Source organism: Notolabrus celidotus, chromosome 8 (assembly GCF_009762535.1).
Source record: "Notolabrus celidotus isolate fNotCel1 chromosome 8, fNotCel1.pri, whole genome shotgun sequence".
NCBI lineage: Eukaryota > Metazoa > Chordata > Actinopteri > Labriformes > Labridae > Notolabrus > Notolabrus celidotus.
The window spans coordinates 9849456-9873914 of NC_048279.1; the positions used below are offsets into that span (position 1 = coordinate 9849456).

General features: G+C 37.7%; 2 protein-coding genes and 1 long non-coding RNA gene across 3 annotated transcripts in view; 2 read left to right on the forward strand and 1 right to left on the reverse strand.

Moving 5' to 3' along the window:
• Positions 1-5040: 5040 nt before the first annotated feature.
• Positions 5041-8147, reverse strand: LOC117817463. The gene is made up of 3 exons (XR_004632150.1): positions 8108-8147; positions 6276-6439; positions 5041-5402 (listed from the first exon to the last, which is right to left on the reverse strand). It is a non-coding gene; the product is annotated as an uncharacterized LOC117817463 (long non-coding RNA).
• A 44-nt stretch (positions 8148-8191) lies between these two features.
• Positions 8192-21042, forward strand: guf1 (GUF1 homolog, GTPase). The gene is made up of 17 exons (XM_034690755.1): positions 8192-8605; positions 8918-9029; positions 9935-10083; positions 11999-12079; positions 12180-12257; positions 13645-13728; positions 13815-13879; positions 13962-14165; positions 14302-14441; positions 15788-15911; positions 17065-17197; positions 18672-18815; positions 19364-19497; positions 19903-20004; positions 20420-20539; positions 20683-20719; positions 20804-21042. The coding sequence occupies exons 1-17, from the start codon at positions 8420-8422 to the stop codon at positions 20936-20938; spliced, it is 2028 nt and encodes a 675-aa protein (XP_034546646.1). The 5' UTR covers positions 8192-8419; the 3' UTR covers positions 20939-21042.
• A 2039-nt stretch (positions 21043-23081) lies between these two features.
• pigg (phosphatidylinositol glycan anchor biosynthesis class G) overlaps positions 23082-24459 on the forward strand; it is a 30204-nt gene continuing 28826 nt past the window's right edge. Inside the window, 2 exon segments of the mRNA XM_034690535.1 lie at positions 23082-23516; positions 23631-23836. Coding sequence (XP_034546426.1) covers positions 23363-23516; positions 23631-23836 — 360 coding nt within the window. The 5' untranslated portion in view covers positions 23082-23362.

Here is a 24459-nt window from a genome sequence, read left to right on the forward strand (position 1 = left end):
CTTTCTTTCAGATATGTTCAATTTTCCCTGTGATGTCCATTCTTCTGATATAACAGAACATACTTATTTTAGTGAAAGGGGGTGGTAAGGATGCAACAATACAGATAGCCCATTTTTCAATACAGCTTTCATACCGTCTTTTGATCACGGTTTTCAGCTCAGATAAAAAATAACAATAATAATAATAATGATAATAAGATTAATCATCTTTATTTATAAAGCACTTTTCAAAACAGGGTTACAAAGTGCTTTACAAATAAGAAAGAAACTAAAAGACAATAAAAGAGAAATGTGGAGGAAGATAAATGAAAGGAAATAAAACAATGTTTAAAGAATAAAACAAAAAAAATTAAGATAAAAACAATCAAAACTCAGAAATATAAAATATTAAAAGATTTAAAAATACAAAAACATAAAATTAAATGATAAAATCATAAAACCCTGCTGTGATGCTGCCTAAAAAAGGATACAATGAACAAATTTTGTTGGAACAAAAAGGATTCAGGAGAAAAAAACAAAGGCAGTGCCCGAAAAAGTCTGACTTCAAAAATCCCAAAAATCGGATTTTCCACCCCTCAACCATTTTACTAGAAGTTTATTGCATTTTTACCACAGTCACGCTTCGTGCTATTGCTAATAGTTCTACTCAGTGCTTTCAATGTTGTGTGCTTCGTTCTGTCAGTCTCCTGGATGTGACCGCTGAGTTTCCACCTGCAGCATAGCGCGTAGTGATTGGATACATAGACTGTAAATAAAAGATTGGATATCATCCCAGCATGTGGGCTCACAGACACATATACAAACAGAGACACTTCAGAGGGAAATACAATGCATGGAGGCTAGTCGTAGCAAAACCCATAAAACCACATTTCACAAGCGCATATTGAACCGTGCATGCTGTAACCAACAGTTCAATAATGTATTGAGAATTGCGGCATTCCAAACTTTTTGCCATCAGAATGTTACCTGATTCTTTTTTGAGTCCAAACCATTGCAAAAATACAATTGTACTGTATTCAGATGCAGACCTCCAGAATACCTTAAATACTCTAAGTCAATGAGATTGTAGAGAAACAGAGACAGCGCTAGCAACTTAGCTTAACAGTGGTACTAATCCATTAAAAAACAACATCCAGCTGAAATAAACTAACACTGAGTACAACTACCTGAGACTCTTGACATAGCATGGCCTCAACCCTCTGCTGGCTAACTTGCTTACTTCTACTGTTTAGACTTGTCATTATCTTGCATCCTGGGTGGTCTGATCACAAGTGGACTGATTTAACTGAGCTCACACCTGTCATTATCATACATCTCTACATGCTTCAGTGAGCATGAGCAAAAACAGACAGAATGCTAATCATTCGAATGGGTGCCATTTGCTTGTTGAAACACATCAAAACTCTTTAAAAAAACATGTTTAAAAAAATCAACAATTTTCAGTTTCCCCCTTTTCAACCAAGTGTTTATTTTAAAGAAAGGCTTTTTTCATGTTAAAATAATTCATATTTGAGATCAAAGTTCAATGTACATGCACATAAGCTGTATTTTTTATGTAAAGCCATTTTTTCTTTATAGTCACAAACCTAAAAAATACATTCTACCATATTATTGATTTCATAATTTGATAAGTGATGGGAAAACAACTGACAAACGTTGGAAAAAGGAATGTGTTTGTGTTGCATCAGTTCACAATATATGTGTAGTATTTCTTCACAGTAAGAAAGGTATGATGTGAGTTCTCAGATCTCTGCATTTAATACCTGTACCTGTACTTTAAAAAGAAGTTCAGCATTTCTTCAAAACACAAAATAATTTTCTACAAACTAAAAACTAATTCTAGTTTAAATTATTTCCACACTGCTTACATTTTAGCCATGGGTTTCCTAACGTCAAAGTACTCACCAGTTTGTGTTCTGAAATAAATTGTGCCCAGTGTACGACGAGAGCACGAGGGCTTATCCTGTGTCCCATGTGTCTTGTGTTAAGCAAGTGGTCTCAATACCTCTCGCCCCCACCTTCCTAGGCCCACCACCACCCGCATCAATGCTCAATGTCCGTTGCAGGGGAAGGGGACTACGATACCTGGTGGACTGGAAAGGTTATTGACCAGAGGGGAGGTTGGGACTTGCATTGCCAACACCCTGAGAGGCGTTGAGGCGTATGTCAGAGAGGGGGTACTGTCACTTTCCCACATCAGTGAGGGGATGACTGTTCATTTCATAAAATATTTATTTGTTAAGTGAATGTTTTATGCTTACTGTGTTTTGTTTTGTTTTGTTTTCTCTCTCTCCATGTGGCCACAAGAACAGCACACCTGAGGGGTATACTACGGAGCAGGATTTTCGGTTATCAAGGTAACTTCAGGGTAAACTCTGGATTTTAGTACTGTGGAGGTCGTTCACTTCTTACCTGGGAAAAATGGTAACTTACCACCTGCTTCAGGACAGGTAATGCTCAGGATAAGCGAGTTTGCAGAAAACTCCGACTACTGATCAATCAGCTCGCTCTGTGAGCTGATCGTGAGGGGAGAGAGATGGGCAGGATGCTTTGCCAACCTGTATGGTTTTACATAATGTTTTATAAAAAATACTGATGACAGTTATTGTTTATACTTTCCTGACATCATAATTAAACAGAGTCTAAAATGGGTTAATTGAGTGAAGTTGTTGTTCTGTATTTAATATAAAACTGTGCATGTTTATCACTTTGAATTATGTTTCCATTTTATAAGGCCTTTCTCCGCTCAGTTTGATAACTTTGGGGCTGTTTAAGAAGACAACAAAGAAGAAAGGAAGCATCTAGAAGAAGAACATTTTTAATTAGAATCAGACTATACATTTTTCCATGGAGAATAATAATTACTACTGTGTACTTAAAGAAATCACATTACACATTGTTAACAGTTCAAATATGTGTATTCAGCTTTTTTGGCTTGTCTAGGGTAGCAGTACGTTGTTACTCTTCAGGAAAGTACTGCTTCCCTGACTAAAGGTTTTTCAGGTTGTTAAGCAGGAATCAGCTGAATCAATTTGTCGACCGGTCTGCACGAGTTCTTAATGTATTACCTCTGCATACATTTATTACTGCGTCAGTAAACAAGCCTCCGGTTTCTCTTGGCCTATTAAACCGACTTCGGCCCGGCCCACAACTATTAGCTATATGTGATCTGAAATCCTGTGATAACTCTAAATAGGTGCCTCATAATTTAAGTGCATCAAACAAACTACATTACCCATTTCGCATCTAGTGTATTTACACCTGATCTCATCTGGAGTCTACTGAAATTCAACAAAGCTTCACTATGTCCGTGATAAATCCTCATTCTTCTCTGTAACTCACCCGCAGGATGAATTACTTCCAGCAAACCAAACATCACATGCGTGGGTTAACTCGAAGGACACATTCCTTGAAGGGAGGACTTGTGCAGTTACAGTACACATAACAGGACTTAGCAGATTTGTAGGACTGTAAGGACAGTCTTCTGTCAGAAAACTAAGTTTTTATACGATACATTTAGGCCAGAGTATGAAGATTCCTAAGGTATGCTCAATTTACTGAAATAAGATTTACTTGGAAAGTTGTGAGACAAAGTTGCTGCAGCAGCATCTCAGTTACAGTTATCTTCTCTTACAGAGGTTAGGATTTATGTGTTCTATTATCTGTTTAGAATTATTTGTGGTCCAATAGAGGAACCAACTGAAGCTTGGCAAATTGATATTTAAACTGCTCTCCTAGCCTCCCAGCAAAACAGTATCCAAGGCAGACAGAGGTCAGTCTGATACGAGTGAAAACAGCATCAAGTTGGGTTTCTTAACTGGTTAAGCTGCAGTCAACCTCAAGCTGACCTTACTCTAACCAATGCTATGGCCTCAGGAGATTTGGGCTGACTGATACTGACCTCATCTTTGCCCCTCTCCCATTTTAAAACTCTGCCTCTTCCTCAACCTGCCGTGTCTTTGTCATTATAAAGAGATAGTGCTGGGAAACACCTCTGAGAATATTCTCAGTTCTGATAATGTTAAGATTTCCTGTGATCAAACTGCTCTCCACTGCTCATAAGTATCTGCCTATGCACTGTGAGGCTGCTGAGCCTAGTTTTGTTGCCATTGTACGTGCCTCAACCAGCTTTTCCCACTCTGTCCACATTGTGACTGACTGCTGAAGTTGTTGTAACACAGTCAAAAATGTGAAATTAATAAGCTTCATAACTGTGTGGGAAATGTTGATTTTGATTATTTTAGCTTTTTTTTTCCAATTAGCAGTTACCTAATCAAAGAAATGACTAACAGCTTGTTCAGACAGTGAATTAGCAAATACGCTTTGAACTGATCGAGGATTATGAGGCTCTGATTTGCCAAAATTATTATTTTTATTTTTCACCATTTACCATCAAAGTCTCTCTTCTTTGTGATACCTCACTAACTTTTAAAGAGACAGAACATGTCACAGCCATTGTGAGTAGTTTTTGGCTGAAAATAAGAATTCCGTTGTCCGACACTCTTTATGTTGACTTAGGTGGACTGTTGGGGCCTAATACTCCTTACTTATAACTGCACTTGTTAATGTAGTCTTGCCATAGTGACTATAGACAGTATATCTACATATGTAGTTTTATGTCATTGATCATAACCATTGTCTTGCTTTAAAAAAACATCTAAGCTAATATATATAAATAAATAATTAAATAAATTAAAATTAAAAATTAAAATGATAGTTAAGAAACTCTCTATGGTTCACAAGTGTCTTTTTTTCATAATGTGATATGATTTTACTTTCCATCAATGTTTTATTTTTATTTGCACTAAAGTAATTGTTATCATTAAGATGATGTTGTTCTTATTTGATAGGGTATGTTGCTGGATTATTTACATTCAAGTTTTCTCCAACATTATAATCTTAACATTTCACAAAATTATTGTTACGGAGATGGATGCTTGGATCTCTACACTTCTTTTAATAAAAAACACTTAAGTGCTTTTCTTTAATGTTCTGCTTTCAAATGAAAAAGTGACTGTTTTAGTATTTTGATCACTTATTTATTCATGAGTATATTCTTATATCTGTCTACAGTGTCTAGCATATCATACTAACGTCAGTTTCAAAACTCACATCAGCCCAGCTCACAGTCATGGGACTGTGAATAAAGCAGCTCAGCAGGAGAGGATGCTGTCTAGCAATGCATCTACACTGACATAAACTATCATTGTCTGGGCATTGGCACAAACCCACAAAAGCCCTGTGGCAATGAACTTTAATACAACACTAGCTGAAGTTTCACTTTCCAGGCTGATCCCTCCATCCCTCAAGCGCTGCAGCACACAGATCCCTTTATGAGGTCTTTTCTGAGTTCCAGCTCCTCCATCCATGGCGATCCCTCTTTGTCCTCTCAGGGCGGTGGCCTAACAGAGATACACACTGATGGTTGTGACGTGTTCAGTAGGACTGCTTCACTGAAATACTTAAATGCTAGTCTGGAAACCTCTAAAATTAGGAGAACCTTAATAGGTCAGAGTTGAGCACCCATTAGATTACTGTAGCTTTATACATTTATTAAACATACATATTTGAAAAGAAAATGTCTATAATAGTTTTCTATTAAATAACCCAGTGAGTACAAACCCTTTTTAAAAACACATTATCTAAATAAAAAACATCTATAAAACATGTCCCGGATATGTTTTGTTATGTGGCTTAAATGAGCATAAATGAAGAGATCAAGCTAAGTGGTCTGAAGATGCTGAGTATGACTCAGCAGGGTGTTGCTCTGCATTCTGGGCCCCCTGAAAATATATCACATCCTTCCCCACCCGGCCAAAGCCCACACACAGTTATTATAACCACTGTACCTCCATTACGCAGGACCCATAAAGCTTTTAATAACTGTAACTTTGTGTTACACAATGAAAATTAGAATTAAATAATAACAAGAGAGACAGTATGACCTCTGCATTAAATCTTACTTGCATTAATGAATTACTAACAATGAATACGAATGAAAACATTGTGTATTTAAGGCAGTAGCTGGCTCAGTTTTACAGCCAGCTTAACACAGCAAACAAATCTATTGAGATCAATCTGTTGATGAGAGTGTAGCTCAGTGGGAATAACATTAAATAACACTAAGTGTTCATAATAGTCAAAATAAGGTCATATGACTACCTCTGGTTAATTTATGAGTATATGAAATGTATATGCAGTCCAGATATGATCAAGGTATAGGATTCTTAGCTGACTACCCTAAGCCATTCTCAAACTTTGTGAGTTGTGCTCACCTTTCCTGTGAAATAAACAGGTGGAGAAAAACACATTCTCTCAGCTTGCTTTCTCTCCTTCTCCTTCTGTATTTTCTTTTTACACCCTGATTTTGCTGTATTGGGGGTGACATGGCACAGCATCAGTTACTTCTCTTCCAGCACCGGGAAGCCATGCCAAGCCTCTGAAAGAAAAAACACAACAGGGAAAAAAAAGACCAAAAGTGCAGAGAAAAAAAAAAAGAAAAGTAGAAAAGGAAAAATTGCTGGTTGACCACACTTGAAATGCTTTCCATTATTGTCAGAAAAAAATCTTCCTGTAATATCCCAATGAAACGGCACATTTAGGTGAGATTTACATTTATCCAAAGTTTTCCATGTATTTAAATCCTCCAGTGAGTTTGTAGCCTATAGTCAGATGTAAACCTACATATTGAACAGATGATTAAACTAGAATATCATAAATAATTGTCTGAGGAGTGTTGCATATTTGTAATAATTCGCTTTTTTTAATGCTTATTTTTAAACTAGAGGCCCTGGAGAAGAAGTCGATGGTTTGGAGGATTTGGGGAATTTGGTTTCTATCTCTCATGAACATGGTTGAGTCATCTGCCAGTTGGCTGATTGCAAGCTGTTGATCCCACACATTTCATTTTCCAAAACAGAGTTTTTATGAGGATGGAGAGCGTTTTGGCAGCAGCTATCCAAAGCAAGGGAACCATTAGGCAACCTTGTTTGATTTCTTTTTAAACCACATGAAGGATTGGGTAATAGGATTTTCAGTGTACCAGGTGTCTCTCAGTTTAACTCACCACAGAAGCTAAGAAGTATGTGATGCTATGATATACCTGATATTTTGAAGGACACCTTACAAGCCAGTCATCTCCCAGCTTGTTAAAAACCCAACCAAATATGAAGTCTTCAGTAGGATACCTCTGGCATAGATAGTTAACAGATTTTGTAATTCAAGTAAACAAAGATTTGTTTTGGACTGAGTTATTGTATCAATAAATATTTCTAAGAATCAAAAAGTTGCCATTCAGTTCAAAAACACAGATAATCCAACATCCAAGAGCATCTGTCTTTATGTATGGTTGAAATCCTCCAAGGAAATGTACAGAAGAATAGCGACACCCGTTGACCTGTTAGTGCAATGACTGAAGAGTGATTTATCTCCCCTATGATTTGAACAGAATTTTCCTTCCACCTCATCAGAGGGAGTTTCTTACAGAAGAGGATTAGGACCACTGAAAAACAATTAAATCATAGAAGTGCAATTATTGTATTGTATTGTATTATTCTGAGATTAAAGTCAGAATTCTGAATTTAATCTCAGAATAAGAATATATATATATAAACACAGAGCTTTTTCATTTTTACAAAAAAATAAAGTATATTTTGTTTTCTGAAGAGAACCCTTATACCTCTAGTATTAAGTGGAAAAAAAGGAACATGTTATATTTAAATAGACATATTAAAAAAAGACAAAGGTAAAGACATAAGGATACCAATTGGACCTAAGCCCCATTATGACACCCCAATTTAGCTCTGTTAAATAATCAATATTCCTCATCCTCATTGTACTCTAACTTATTAAGGTGAGTGTTTTACCAACATTATCTTTCTCTAAAAACTTTTTCTTTTTTTAGGAAAGTATAATTTAAAGTGCAGTCTCCTTCGAAAAAGGATAACAATAGTTTATTTTTTAACCCATTGTTACTTCGGACATTTGATATTAATTGTTTTCCCATATTGATTATTTTACATAAATATGACGTTTCTGAGTTTATATTTTTTTCCTTTTTTGTTGAGTTATTTATATAAATATGTATATAAACTTTAATATTATCTACGCAGGGGTTGTTGTCCGGTTGTTGTCGGCGTTTTCGTTCATCTCATTTCTCTTTCGAAGAAGAAACATATACCCAGAGTTCCTTGCGGCTGACGTGTAATCCAAAATGTCAGCACCCAGGGAACATGTACACCGGGGTTGTTTATAGGACTACTTTCTGCAAAAAGAGGAAAACCCGTCTTATTTATTGGCCATTATCGGCCTATACTTTATGAATATCATGTCAGAAGTATCCTACATTTTAAGGAATGCATTTTACTTACTCTAGCCTGTATTTCGTCAGATAATTTACTTGGTGAAACGTGACAGAAACATGTCGTTTTCTCTAGTGAGACGCTGGGGTGAATCACCTCTTTTCAGACGGGCTTTGCAGTTTAAAATGTACAGAAGGAGAGTCCAGACCGATAGAATGACCCACATATTGTTGAGACATCGGTGGATGAAAAGACTACCTGTGTTCACGTGCAGCTCAAAAACGATCAGCACACAAACAGACAAGGTAGCTATCAAAACATCATTGAAAACAAGGTTCAGGTTCATTACATTTAAAATGTGAACTGACCCCTTCCCCCACACATCTGTCTGTGTGTAATACTCTATTTCAAGGACAGAGCTTGTACACAGATAAATGTTGAGAGCTTTGTATCAGAGAACACCTTGTTTACAGCTGAAAATACACTGAAGAACTTCTTTTCATAAAGCTTCTGACTCCATGTTAAGACTTGTGCTTTTCAGGATAAAGACATGATTAATAGCCTTGCTGAGTGGGTGTGATTTTAATAGGAAGGTTTCTCTCTCGTTTCTCTTGAAGGATACTACAGACCTGTCTCAGTTCACTACGGACAGAATCAGGAACTTTTGCATTATCGCTCATATTGACCATGGGAAAAGCACTTTGGCTGACAGGTTGTTGGAGATGACGGGTAAGATGCTCATCAATTCAATGTTTCCTCTGAAGAACTGTCATAGCCTCAAACAGGTGCAGGAACACAAAAGCTCTATATATACTAATGATGCTAATATGGTAATTGCATGTGTTTGATCTCCAGTGTTTGTAATATATGAGCCCAGGACTACATAGGAGCTTTGTGATCTTGAAATGTGAGTGACAGCGAGATCGAAACACGCCTGTGCCGCGGTATGAGCATTATTACAAACTCAAAGGTCACATCAGAAAGGATATCCCTATGTAGTCTAATCATTTCTTGTGTGATCACAGCAGTGCTGGATAACCATATTATAAAACATGTGACACTCAAACCAAAGAAACGACCATTGGTTTATTTACATCATGGTGTTACACCAATTATCAATAAAGATATCTTTATTTTTATAGGTCTATATAATTGCAGCAGTAAGTGTTCTGAAGCAAAACCTCCGGTGTCTATTTTGCTATTCATCATGGGGTTGGTACTGGTGTGACAATCTGAAACTGCCCTTCCCTTTTGAGGCACCTAGACGACCTGCAGGCCACTGAGGAATGGCATGTGATAGCAGCTACCCCTATGGCAGGCATACGCTGTGCAATAGGCGTGGCATGCCACTCCATAATTAGTGTCATGCCACCAGGCGTGGTTCTCGATCTCGGCGCTACTGGGAAATGTAAACAGACAGACAGACAGATATGAATTGATCCTGAGGGATATCTAGGCTATTATCTTACTTATGGCTGGGACTATTACTATGAGAGCACACCTCTTTCTCACTTGCATGATGTAAGCGACTGTGTGACTGCTTAGGTTTAGACATAGCACTACAAAGGTTGTTTTATTTTTCTTATCTGCTGTTGAAAAAAGCATTGATCCTAATGAATGTCATGGAAATACAGGTGCCATAACAAAGAGTGACAAGAACAAACAGGTGCTGGACAAGCTTCAAGTGGAACGAGAGAGAGGAATAACAGTAAAGGCCCAGACAGCCTCGTTGATTTACAACCACCAGGGACAGAAGTACCTTCTGAACCTCATTGACACACCGGTAAGTGCTCGGGACATGCACAAGGAGAAGAGGCTTTCCAATAAAGTAGACTGAAACAGACAATGCACTGCTTCTCTCTGGTGTCTCTGAGAAGAAACGTGTGTCATGGTACATGCATTCTGAATTTGGCATATTATGTGTTGAATAATTACTACACCATAGTTAACAAAGACATTTAATTTACAGTGAAGTTAAAACATGTGTCTGATTATTTGTTAAAATGTACAGTAGACTACACGTATACATACCTCATCTTTCTGTATCCAGCATGGAGTAATACAGTTCAAAGTAGTGCACCGGCTTCACTACTCAAATGATAAACTTGCAAAGTTTTATACAAACGTGGACCCAGTGTGTCCCAGATGTCAATTCTCTCCAGTCACCCTGGGCCACATGTTTTGGTCATGTCCATCATTAGCCAATTTTTGGACTTCAGTCTTCAGTTCACTCTCAGCAATTGGTGGAGAAGCTATTCACCCCAACTTTCTAACTGCGATTTTTGGTGTGGTGGAAGGAGGTATAAAGATCTTTCAGCCTTACAGAGATGCAATTGCTTTTGCATCTCTGATAGCCCGCCGTCTCATTCTGCTCAATTGGAAGAGTAAGACCTCCCCAGCCTTATCTCGGTGGATTCATGACCTGATTATGTTCCTAAAACTAGAAAAAATGAGGCACTCCCTACGAGGGTCAGTTGAGAAATACAACAAAACTTGGTCACTATTTCTTTCACATGTCCAAAGCGTAGTGCTACCATAAGGGGTGTGGCTATTTTTGTACTTAGGTAGCTGTGTATTGCATCAGTAACAGTAAGAGACTGCGTGCTGTAACATTTTGCTCACCTTTTCATGACGCTGTGTTGACCCGACAGAAGTTTGTGTATAGCGGCCTCCCCTCCAATTGTGTTTGGTCAATTTTGTATTGTTGGTGTGTATTTTGACATGTGGGTCAATGTGTGCGCCCGTGTAGATGTATATGTATGTATGCTTGTGTGTCTCTGGGCAATGTATATGTGTGCACTTGTGTGGACGTGCCTGTGCTTGTGCATGTCTGTGCAGGCAGATATATGTTGACACGGATAAGGGGGTACCTGCCTCTAGATGAGGTTTTGGTCAACTAGGCAGTCTTTTCTTTTTTCTTTTCAATGGTTGTGATAGGTTGGTACTGTTGTTTTTGATTTCAGTGATATATTTTGAACCCTGACTTTACATCCTGATGGGGGGGGGGACTAGGGAGGGGGAGGGGGGGGGGGGGGGTGTCCAATTATTCCATGATCATTCAATTGAGTATATGTGAATAAGAATATGAGAAAAACAAATAAATAAAGTCTAAAATGTACAGTAGACTGGACATTTCCATTGAAGGTAACATTATGCCAGGTAAACAGGATTTCTACATTAATAATTATGTTGACATTTGTGTCCTTAAAACCTAAATGACACAAATGTCACAACTTTAAACATTGATGCTTTTATCACTACATCTTATGGTTTAAGGGATTTTGTAGAGATCAGCAGCTTAGAGACCCTCTCTCCAGCTCTGCTGCCGTTGTCTGGATTACAGGACAGGGCGTTGCTCATTTTCTCCCTATCAGAGATGGTTGAGGTCCTGTAGCTCCTCAGGCTGCATTTATCACTGTTGTTATGGCCAATCAGAATCGAGTATTTAACACAGTAATGTGTAATATCTCGTAACCACTGATTATTATCATTGTGGGAAACATGAAAATAGCTGGATCATCATTAAAGTATCAGCTCTCTCATTTTAAGTTATTACACCTACAACAGACACAAACAGCCTCTTCCTGTATAATATCAATGAATCAGTCGTCTGAAGAGGTATATTACAATTCTTTTTGTCATTTCACTTTGTAAACATGCTTCACCATCATGATCTCAAGTGCTGTTTCCCTCTGCAGGGTCATGTGGATTTCAATTATGAAGTGTCTCGATCGATTTCTGCATGCCAAGGTGTCCTGTTGATTGTCGATGCCAATCAGGTAAAAAACTTTATTTATATCTTTCAGTGTTCTCAGTGAGTCATTGTGGCTGTACATGCATGCATTTGATGGAGTCTTAATGCTTTGTTGTCATGTGTAGGGGGTTCAAGCGCAGACGGTGGCCAACTTCTACCTGGCTTTTGAAGCTCAGTTGGCAGTCATCCCTGTTATCAACAAGGTACACTGACTCCTACTTGCTTTGGTTGAGTCAGATATTTTATTATGTTTTAAATGGCAAATTACAGCCCTTCTGAACAATGTGGGACACTGTGTGAAATTTTCAGAAAAACAGAATTTAATGGTTTTCAAATCACTTAACCCCTATATTAAATCAAGCATAGTGCAATGAAAACATATCAAATGTTGAATCTGAAAGTTTAATTGTTTAGTGAAAAATATATGCTCATTTTAGATTTGATGCAAGTAACCAGTTCAAAACAGTTGGGACAGGGGCATGTTTACCATGTTTATTGTGCTGCATCACCTCTTCTTTTAACTACACTTTGTAAATGTTTGTGAACTGAGGAGAGCATTTCCAAGAATTTTGAAAGTGAAATGTCCCTTACTTGCCTGGTTTAGGATTTCTGCTGTTGAAGAGTTTGGGGTCTCCTTTGATGTGTTTTTTTTTTGTTAAAATCTGTATATATTGTTCAGCATTAATGCTGCCTTCACAGATGGCACTTGTGATCCTCTATCATCCCAGTCTGTTGCTTTAGAACTGTGCACTTACAACAAGGCAGGTGGTCCCTTTCCTCTTTGGAGTGAAGGACATAGCGTCCATGTTTTCCAAAAAGAATGTCAAATATTGATTATTCAGACCACAGGATAGTTTTCCACTTTGACACTTTCCATCTTAAATGGGCTTGGGGCTAGGAAAGTTGTCCGCATTTCTGGTTCATGTTTATATATGGTTTTAGCCTGCATTTGTTCAGCAGTGATGAACTGTGTTCACATACAATGGTTTCTGAAGGTGATTTTGAGCCCATGCAGTGATTTCCACTACAGAGTCATGTCTGTTTTTAATGCAGTGATTTCTACTACAGAGTCATGTCTGTTTTTAATGAAGTGATTTCTACTACAGAGTCATGTCTGTTTTTAATGCAGTGATTTCTACTACAGAGTCATGTCTGTTTTTAATGCAGCGGGCCCAAAGATCACAGCCATCCAGTATTGGTTTTCGACCTTGTCCCTTTTGTGCTGAGATGTCTCCAGATTCTCTGAATCTTATATGATATTATGTACTGTAGATGATAAAACCCCCCCAACCATTGAAACTTCACTCTGAGGAACATTATCCTGAAACTGTTGAACTATTTGCTTACGCAGTATCTCACAGGGTGGAGTACCTCTTTCCATCTTTACTTCTGAGAGAAGCAGCCTCTCCGGAGTGTCCTTTTTATACCCAGTCATGTCACTAACCTTTTCCGTGTTAATCTGATTAGTCGTGTGATGTTCCGCCAAGTACTTTTTTTAGCATTACACAAACTTTTTCAGTGTATCATCAACATGTTACACTATCCTAGCTGTTTTGGATGTGGGGTTGAACTTTTTCATTTCCTTTTTAGATTGATTTGAAAAATGCTGATCCTGAAAGAGTTGAGTCACAGATTGAAAAGTTGTTTGATATTCCACGTGAAGAATGCATAAAGGTAAATTAAAGAACATATAACCTGTATCCTCTCAAGTTTTAACTTTCACCTATCTCAGATTGTAACTTGTGGCCTTGACTTTTCAGATATCAGCCAAACTTGGTACAAATGTGGAAAATGTCCTCCAGGCAGTTGTGAACAGAATTCCAGCGTAAGAAGTCTCATTTGGATTTTACTCTCAAAGGAGCATGTCAGATAAATCAAAGTAATACTTTCCCTTCTTGCATCTTTAGGCCTGTGGCGAGTGTGGATGACCCATTCAAAGCCTTAGTGTTTGACTCCAGCTTTAACCACTATAGAGGAGTCGTGGCAAATATTGCTGTGTTTGGAGGCCGGGTCAGGAAAGGGGACAGGATCGTGTCAGCACATCTTGGTAAAAGCTACGAGGTGAACGAGCTGGGGCTCCTCCGGCCAGATGAGTACCAAACACAGGGGCTGTATGTGCTGTTCTTTAACTTTAGTTATCTCTCCTCTGATTCCTCTGATGTCATCTGTATCAGTTGTTATCTAAAAGGTTTTACAAATAATAATATGTTGCCCACTGATATGACAGTTTTTGCTACTCATGTGCAGTTTTGCAGGCCAGGTTGGCTACATCATCGCAGGGATGAAGGATGTTAAAGAGGCCCAGATTGGTGACACGCTCTACCACCAGGAGCGGCCTGTGGAAGCTCTTCCAGGGTTTAAACCTGCCAGAGCCATGGTCTTTGCTGGTAGGGAGTGTCTTAATTACAGCTGCTTTATATTATCATGTAAAATACCTATGTAACCGTTCTCTAAAACAGGGGTTCCCAAACTTTTAAGCCTGCGACCCCCAAAATATAGGTGCCAAAGACTTCCAACCCCCACTGTCCCTCAAAGTGATCTAACGGGGCTTCATTTAGCTGGTCTGCAGAAAATTAGCCTACCTCTATGAGCAAGTGGCTGTTTTTTCCTGTGCCTTGAAGAATGAACCTACTGCAACTTATGCTTTTGATAATTAACCGTTCACTAACCCTGGAGTCATCTGGGAACAAGGAAAGGCAGAAAACTCATTACATTTTCAAGCTTTTATTTCAAGGTTAGATACTATTTTTGTCTATATTTTTACTATAATTGGTAAAATGTAAAATTTTTAGATAACTTAAAAAAAACCATTCTGGACAACATCTCAGGACCCCCCATTTGTGTCTCGCAATCCCCCAGGGGTTCCCGACCCACACTTTGGGAACCCCTGCTCTAATACGTCTCATGCATATAACCAGGACATAACAGAAGCCTTTATTTTCCAGTGCCATCAAACATACATTTCTGATACAAAAACATTGAATGCGTGCTGCAAATTAAACCAGAATTCAAATAATTCAGACATCAAACTCTGAGAAGACATTTTTGCGTCACTTGATTTTTATAATTTTCTGTAGCACACAACTGTCTATTTTTCCCTCTCAGTGTGAAACACTCACCTTTACACAATCAGGCTATTTTGTCACATCTAAAGTAACTTTTTGAATTGACGCAGACTGACCATCAAGGTTGATTCTTGTTATGTTATTTTTTGCGAACATCCAAACTGTGACAGTCATCAGAGCTGAAAAACAGTTGAACAACTGGGTCAGAAATCAAACCATTGCTGCAAGTCTGAACCTCCTCTGAGGAAGCTTTCTGGGAGTTTCCAAGTATGAACCTTATAACTGTGGTTGCTGTGATAAAGAGCTAATGTCTAATAGAGCTCCAGATCTTAATTAATTCCTACATTCTGTTAGTTTCATGAAATCCCACCATCCTTAATTCTGTTTACTTCAAGTCATAACTTCAGCTCTATTTCATTATTTCACTTATTCACCATTTATATATGCTTTCACTGACCCAGTTATCTCTGCTCATTTATTCATTCATTGTTCCATCATTAATTTTGTATGAATGTTATAATGTAATAGATTTCCTATAGGAGGTTATAATGAAACCTTAATTTCATAAGCAGTCAACTCTGAAAAGCTCCAGCTTTTTTTTTGGTGCCTCTCACATAAAGGAAAAGGGTCCTGAAGTGCACTCTGTCTTTTGTTTCTCTGCCCCTAAGGCATGTACCCGATGGACCAGTCAGATTATCAAGGCCTTCGCAGTGCCATTGAGAGACTGACCCTGAATGACTCCAGCGTCTCAGTTCAGAGAGACAGCAGTCTGGCCTTGGGTGCAGGCTGGAGGTAAGAACAACTCTTTAACTTATAATGGAAAAGGAAATGAAAAGAGGAACGTGTTTTTTTAACATTTACAAAAGCGGGGATGTGTTTCTCCTGGATTAACCTGTACTTCTGAATATTAAGACCTGAAGAGGTGACACACAGGCATCAGGGATGTCCATCCATAAAAACACACATTTAAAAGAAGAGAGTAAGAAGCTGTTCATTGAAATTTTGGCCTTCTCCTCATGAGGAGGACATTAATATCCCGATATGTTGTATTGTTTATTGTTGTCTTCATGTACTTTTTACTTTTTTCCTTGTAAAGCACTTTGGCCAACACTGGTTGTTTTTAAATGTGCTATATAACTAAAGTTTACTTGACTTGAAATAGAGATAATTTCAGGAAATCTACTGGATGAAACGTGTACTGCTACTTTTTATTTCCAAGTACCAGATGTCTGTGTTGAGCCTGAACTCAACCCGTGGTTTTGTTGGTTTGAGACCAGTCATGTTTTGGACCATCTGCAGAGGTTTGAATGTGCATGCGGGTTATCAATCAAAGTTCCATTAAAAAACAGATAAACTCTTATTTATTGAATTGACTGTGTTGGCTGATAGTTAATATTCACATTTTTTGTAATTGCAAAAAAACCAAAATAGTAATTCTGTCATGCTTTTAAGACTAACTGGATGCTACTTGGATGCAGCTACAGCTATAGAAGTTCTGTGGTGCTTAGATGTGGCTGACACAATGGTTTGTAATGATGTGAACAGATGCCTCATGCACATTAGACTGGTTTAAATAAGAGTCAATCTTCTGTTATTACCTTAAATTGAAATGATATGTGTGAGTACGTGATAATAATTGTTGGGAATGAGGCAAGAGATATTTTCTTTTATTCAATATTTTATTATTTTAGCTATTATTTCTTTTTTGGGGTGACCTTCTTAAAGAAATATGCCGCTCATGCCTGCCAAATTGGAGTAACTTCTGATCATAGGCCATGTCTCACTGGATGGTATAAATCTAATCTCATATGCAGCAGTGATGTAGATCATCTTCTCAAACTCTTCTGAACTCTTTCCAGACTGACTCTCTTTGATTAAAAGATTGAAAGAAGAAATTCAAATCATAAATGTGATTAAATCTGTCGACGTCTCTGTCTCCCTGCAGACTTGGCTTCCTGGGTCTTCTTCATATGGAGGTGTTCAATCAGAGGCTTGAGCAGGAATACAATGCATCTGTGATAGTCACTGCGCCTACTGTTCCCTACAAGGCTGTTCTAACCTCACCCAAACTCATCAAGGTGAGAGTGTTTCCAGCTCATACATCTTCTGCTTTGACTGCAGAGCCGGGCTCGCTCTTTAAGTTCGACAAGAGGAAAGTCTGACAGTCTGAGAGTCTTCATTTGAATACATGAAGTATTGAAATTCTGTCATCACTTTATCAGCAGCAGACCTTGAATCATTTTAATTAAAAAAAAAAGAAAAATTATAAAAAATTACATTGTTTTTTACAGAGCCCCTAAAGTGACGTTGACCGAGATAATTAATAATTTGATATGTTCCCATGTGCATGCTCATGAGAAACTTTCCTGTGTGCTCAAGATACCAGATGTGCCCCGGAGATCAACCAGTGCATCACTGTCTTCCTGTTTCAACCTAAAAATTACAGTGCTGGAGTTAGTTGAGCTTTATTTCAACCTTGGGCTTCATTATAAGGACATTATGGCTTTTCTTGCACATCATCACCACTTTATGGTCTCAGAACAGCACCTAAAACGGATTGCATGGTCATAAGAAACTTTCTTGTGAGCACGGGTTCGTTTCTGGTGCGCGAAAGAAACCAATCTTTTCAATTTTCTGTCCATGTCACCTTAGGGGCTCCATAATCTTTAGTTTGAAAAATATGAACTGAATAAACATAATATAACAGATCCCTCTAGGATTTGAGATTTCTTATAGTGTTGTCTCCTGTGGTCTAGTATCTCTTTCGAATCAGGAAAGTTCTTGGAAGGAGCTTCACTTGTTTGATTTGCAGGTTTTGCCTCATTACTAACACAAAATGACCTTCCCATCATTGTATTCTTTAAGATTTGGTGGGATATCTCTGAACCCTTCTCTAGACTAGCTCTAGATTAGTTCTACCAGCTACTGTCCTCTTTTTGGTCTTCACTGTAACTTGACTTTTAACAAAACTGTGGAAACTGCCATTAATACAGTGCCCCTTGGGCAGGGAGCAATCTGGAAACATATCTCAGATTAGACACAATGATAGCAAATATATGGTGACAGAGGTGTTCTTTTTTTCTTGAATGGCCTCTGTGTTAGAAAAGTAGGATTATCCCATGCTGTGTTAATTATGTACTTTATGATGTGTTTGTGATTTGGTATGGCTGCCTCCTTTGCCAGATCTTTGCTGTACAAGACAGAAGAAGACTAAAGAGTTTAAATTTTATCTATCTATCTATCTATCTATCTATCTATCTATCTATCTATCTATCTATCTATCTATCTATCTATCTATCTATCTATCTATCTATCTATCTATCTATCTATCTATCTATCTATCCATTCATCCATTCATCCATCATCCATCCATCCATCCATCCATCCATCCATCCATCCATCCATCCATCCATCCATGCATCCATGCATCCATCCATCCATCCATCCATCCATCCATCCATCCATCCATCCATCCATCCATCCATGCATCCATCCATCCATCCATCCATCCATCCATCTTGATCTAATCTCTCTTCATTTTTGTTTTCACAGGAACACGGCCGTAAAGAGATAACCATAGTAAACCCCGCTCAGTTCCCAGACAGATCAGTTGTGTCAGAGTATTTGGAGCCGATGGTGCTGGGAACCATTCTCACTCCAGACTCGTACACGGGCAAGATCATGACTCTCTGCTCGGTAAGATCAAAGCACCTTTAGCGTTTATCTGCTGTCTCATTTTCTCATTATAAGAGCAAACCTTTTTTTTTTTGTCAGAAAAAGATGGAATCTTTGTCCAGACAGCCTGAACCTTATGCCATATGGAAAATGTGGTTTTATTAGAGTTCATTCTTGCCTTTAAGTTTCCTACATGCCATAAAAACTCAAGAGGAAGCTCAGAAAAGGAATCCTTTTGAATTAGAAGTTGTGATATGCTACTGTACATGTTTAGAGCTGTTCCCTATATGAGTTTCAAAGTCACTAATAATACATTTATTTACTTTATTAAGCCAGTTCACTTATATAGCTCTGTAGAAATCTCAAGCTAAATGCATTTGACTCCATTTGGACAAACATGCATGGTTAACTACAAGAGTTAGTTGGGGTTCAGTGTGTTGTCTAGTGAAACATTAACATTTATATCAGAGGGGGTTAAGGTCAGCTTCTGATTTTCTTAGAGGACCTCTCATTTACCTGCTGAGCCGCCTGGAATAGCTCTTAATTTGTCTTCTTTGTTTCTCTGAAAGAATCGCAGAGGGATCCAGAAGAACATGCTGTACATCGACAGCCAGCGCGTCATGATGAAGTATCTTTTCCCTTTAAATGAAATTGTTGTGGATTTCTATGATCTTCTTAAATCTCTGTCGTCTGGATATGCAAGGTAAAGACCCATTAATGACCACATTCATATACATGATCATTCACAATTCATATACAGTTCAGATCTTGATTTGATTTAGTGTTATTAAGGAGTTGTTTTAGTCTTTTAATGCATTATGTGTAGTGTGTGGTTGAAAGTTATTGCCTGTAAAAACAGTGTATTTAAAAAGCTAAATACTCAAAGCTAAAGATGCTGATTATGCGATCCAGCTGCATATTCTGGTTGCAAAGTCAGATTTGTACTTGTATGTAGTTGTCTGTTAAATTCAGATCTTTTGTCAATGTACTTTAGTAAACCGTTAATTTCTAGGTACATAAAACAAACATACATTTCAAAGATAATGAATAATGTCTTAAGTGACTTCAGGCTGACTTTCAAAGTACTGAATTATTTTATTCTCCACAGTTTTGACTATGAGAATACCGACTATCAGGCTGCTGATTTGATAAAGATGGATATTCTGTTAAACGGGCAGTCTGTGGAAGAACTCACCACAATTGTGCACAGGTACTGCTTGTTTCTTACCTCGCTGACATATTAAAGTTAGACACTTAAAATCTACAGCTTCTAAATATGCAGCTTCAGGTTTTGGGTAAGAAGTTTGTCTCAGGAGGCGTGACACTGATGCTGCTTGAAATGATTTAGTAGTAGGGTGTGTATCCCAGCACAGCTGAGGTCATGTAAAGAACATGGACTGTGGTGTATCTATCTCTATAGTGTAAAGGGAATTTTTATTATGAAGTGAGCATTAAGCAAATGATCAGATAGATTTATTTCAAAGTATTCTTTTGTCTCATTAGAAAATGTGACATAATTGTATTCATATATCGCGGCCATAGTGATTTTTCATGGATTTATAAGAATATAGCAGTATCATTTTATTTTGTTGTCTGATACATATATCTTTTTTCTTTCTATGCAGAGACCGTGCCTACACCACAGGGAAAGCAATGTGTGAGAAACTCAAAGATTCCATCCCGAGGCAGATGTTTGAGATTGCTGTACAGGCAGCGATTGGAAATAAGATCATTGCAAGGGAAACGTAAGTACTGAACATAAGGCCTGGTAGGGATGGTATGAGATGCAAACATACAGTATATATAAAGCACTAAGAATTGTATTTGCATATAAATTGAGCTTAATAAATTAACTAAAAATGTGACATAACTATGTTTGTCTTTTCAGAATAAAGGCTTACAGGAAAAATGTTCTTGCTAAATGTGTAAGTGAAGCTTTTTTCTTCAAAGTTGTTAAATGTACTAATTCATGATAAAAACTGAAGGTTTTTTTCTTTGTATCTTGATAGTACGGAGGTGACATAACTCGGAAGATGAAGCTATTGAAGAAACAGGCGGAAGGCAAAAAGAAGATGCGGCTTATCGGCAGGGTAGAAGTTCCCAAAGATGCTTTTATTAACGTCCTGAAAACAAAAGACAAATAGACTCCAACATTGTGTACTGAAGAATATCTAATGTATGGATGTCTTACTGAAAGCCCTGCTGCTTTATTTTTATAAATAAAGTGGATGATAATGCTGTAAACTAATGCAAACTTTGTCTCCTTATTACTCTCTGACATGTAACAGATAATATATCTGTAGAGGAATCTAAAGATTTTAAAACCTAGAAATCTTTTTGAGAATCACTCCATTACTTTATGAACACTGAAGAAGTCCTTAGACAGGAGTGTTATTTTATGCTCATAAAATTATGAAATGCTTAATTTTATTTTTCATCATTTATTAATCGTCTAAAGACACTATCTACAGAGCACCTGTTGTGTTTTTTGTTCAGCTGCATCCAGAGAAGTTTATCAATCAGGTGAAAAACTTCTGGATAAATGTGAAAATTTGGTTAGAATCAGGTCTTTTTTATTTGGAAAACCAGAAAACATAAGCAAGGTTCAGTCTCTTTGAATCTCTTCACTGGCTCCCTGTGGCTTATTGGACCAAGTTTAAGTTCTCACCTTTCATGGTCAGGCCCTAGAATACCTGACAGGACTCATTCAGCCACATTCATCAGCTCCTTCCCTCAGGTGTAACTCACTACATCTGCTGTCCATACCTATGACATGCCTTAAAACTTGTGGTGATCCTGCTTTTGAGGCAATAGCACCAATCCTTTGAAACTCTGTCTTTATGTTCTGCTGACTCTGACTTTGGAGTCTTTCAAAACACAACTCAGTGTTTCACTCAGTCCACTTCTGTGAGTGATCGGTTTTTGAGCCAGTGATTGTTTATGGTTATTGCATGATGGAATGATTTTTATTTTTTTTGCTAAGTGAGTCTGCCTTTTGCTTATATTTTATTTCTGTATGTTGTATTTTTTTTTATTTAAAGCACTTCGTAACATTTGTCTGTAAAAAGCGCTATAAATTAAGTTTACTTACTTGCTAACTTAAGAAAAGTTGGTGTTGATTTTGGAAGCTTCACAAGCAGTGAACTGAGGCTGGTGTCAGTGCATCAACAGCATTTTGTGAAAAACAGCATCTCAAAGACTTATGCAGTTTTACCAGGAGGTGGCAGCAGTAGCAACTCAGACATAATGGACAAGAAGAAAAAATATCAATTTCATTCTATGATCATTTCCTATCAGACTGCATCAGTCTAGTCTCTCATAAATGTCATGTTGAAATCCCAAGCACAGCAAAACAGTCAACTCACCTTTTACCGATCAGTTATAGTGACTTCATGATGATGAATCTTTTTTCCCTTTGTGCTGCATTTGTTTTTTATTTAAAAGAAATTCCACTTTAGGGACTAAATTGGTTTTAAGTTACAGTTACTGAGAGAACTGCATTATTTTAACAAGTAGTTTTTGTTGCATACATTTTACACATTAAATTCAATATTTAATTCATAAGTTGATAGCAATGATGCCAGCAGACAGGGTTATGGTTAATAGTTACACATATGCTTAAACCTCTTTTGCAAATTGTATTGACATTACTTTTGACTGAGATATCTTTCCGAATTGTTCTATCAAATCATTCAAAGGGATTTTGCAAGCATTCTTCAAGTGCTGAATATTCAACTTTTAGTTTTAATTGCAATAACAAAATAAATCATGATTTAAAAATCTTTTTTTCAGTTTATATTTTCACGTCAGTTAATTTTGTTTTATGTATTTATTTTCTCAAGATGTTTAGAAATGTTGGTGTGTTTCAGGTCCAGTTGGCATTTACTAGTCTTATTGGTACTCCTGGAAGTAGGGGTTGTAATCAAAATATCATACTTGAACTTTGGTTTGTGTCTTTATTCAAACAATGTTAGCTGTTTTGTGACCATCTTTGACATATTTTCTTGGCTTTACATAAAAAATAAATAAAAGCGTAATGTTCTTGAGTTTAACTTATTTTCACATGAAACAGGTATGTAACACAGCTAACCAGTCTCTTTGGACATGCAGTCACTGTGGTGAACCTAATATTGCATAAACTCATTGCTTAGGAAAATCTAAATTTTTCGTGTTTCTTTCCATACAGTAAATATTGCATTAAAGTGTATTAAAGAGAGGATTACACTGTCCACAGCTGAGTTGTCAACACCTCTTTGGAACTTGGAAAAGCGCTTCGGTCTGATTTGACTCTCCGCCCGACCCGTAGTTACATGTTATCAATGCGGAAGTCGTTTTAAGAGGCAACATCAGTTATGGTATTTTACTATTATCTGAATGAAGGCAACACACTCCATACATAATGTTTACTAATACGTAAACGCATAGTTTTTGAAATGCTTTCCGACTCTGCATTCATCTGAAATGGGACGTTTTGTCGGCTCGTCTTCATTTTTGTAACCTTTCCGGGGGAAAGCGTCTGATCAAGTGTCAAACAGCAAGTTTCTACAAAGTGTCCATCAACTAGCAAAATGAAAGTCCGGACGTCTGTTTTTGCCTCGTTTATTTTGATATTTGAAGGGATTGGAATCGCCCTGTTCTTGCGGGGATTTTTTCCTGTACCTGTGAAGTCTTCTCTCCCAGCCAAGAGCAAGCTGTCGGATCTCCCAGCAGAGCCACTGACAGGTACACACACAGCATCGTCAGGGTTTCATTTATCTGCAGCTTTACACGAGTGTCTGACTGCCTCATCGACTGCAACCTGATGAAATAAGCTTTATTGTATTTCTGTCATTTCAGGAAGCCCTCCTAACTCGTCCCGCCTTCCTCAGCCTCTCTTTAAAAGGGTTGTTGTGATGTTAGTGGATGCTCTGAGGGAGGACTTTGTGTTTGGCCCTGATGGTCGAAAGTATATGCCCTACACCAGACACATGGTGGAGAGAGGCTCCTGTCACAGTTATGTGGCCAAGGCAAGACCTCCTACAGTCACCATGCCCAGGATCAAGGTAAGAGGTCCCTCAGCTGTCATGATGTTCATGTTTAATCCTTAAATCTGTTAGCCTTGATTTGGTAGGTTACCTCATGCAACAAAAACAGTATGCTGTGGTGAGTCAGTGGTTAAGATCACAAAGGTTCTTGTGATCTTCTTGGGGGCTGTCGTGACTTTAATAGGTTTAGAAACACTGGCTCATAATACTCAGAGGGTGTTTACATTGAACTACTAAAGAAAAATGGGACAACTCTGTAAATGAATAGACATGAAGACATTTTATATTTCAAAGTTATGTCATGTTTGGAGTTATAATGGAGATTATTATCATAAAATAAAGCAGGTCAATGATAATGAGAAGACGGGGTGTTGGGCTAAAGCTGAGTGTGATTGAGGTAGACTCACAGAGGGACAGATGTTCCACCAATAATCCAAGGATTAAGAGAATGATGCAGAGTGATAAAGAAAATGGGCCTCAAGGCAAATCAGATCTGGATGTCTCCCTTCCTACAAGATTTATTCATGGTGGATTATTTCGGAGGAAATTAAAATGTTTGAATTGTAAAAATAAAATCTGTATCAGTTCATGTTGCAGAAAGCATCTACTGTACAGTTTGTGGACAAGAAGGATGAAGGAAG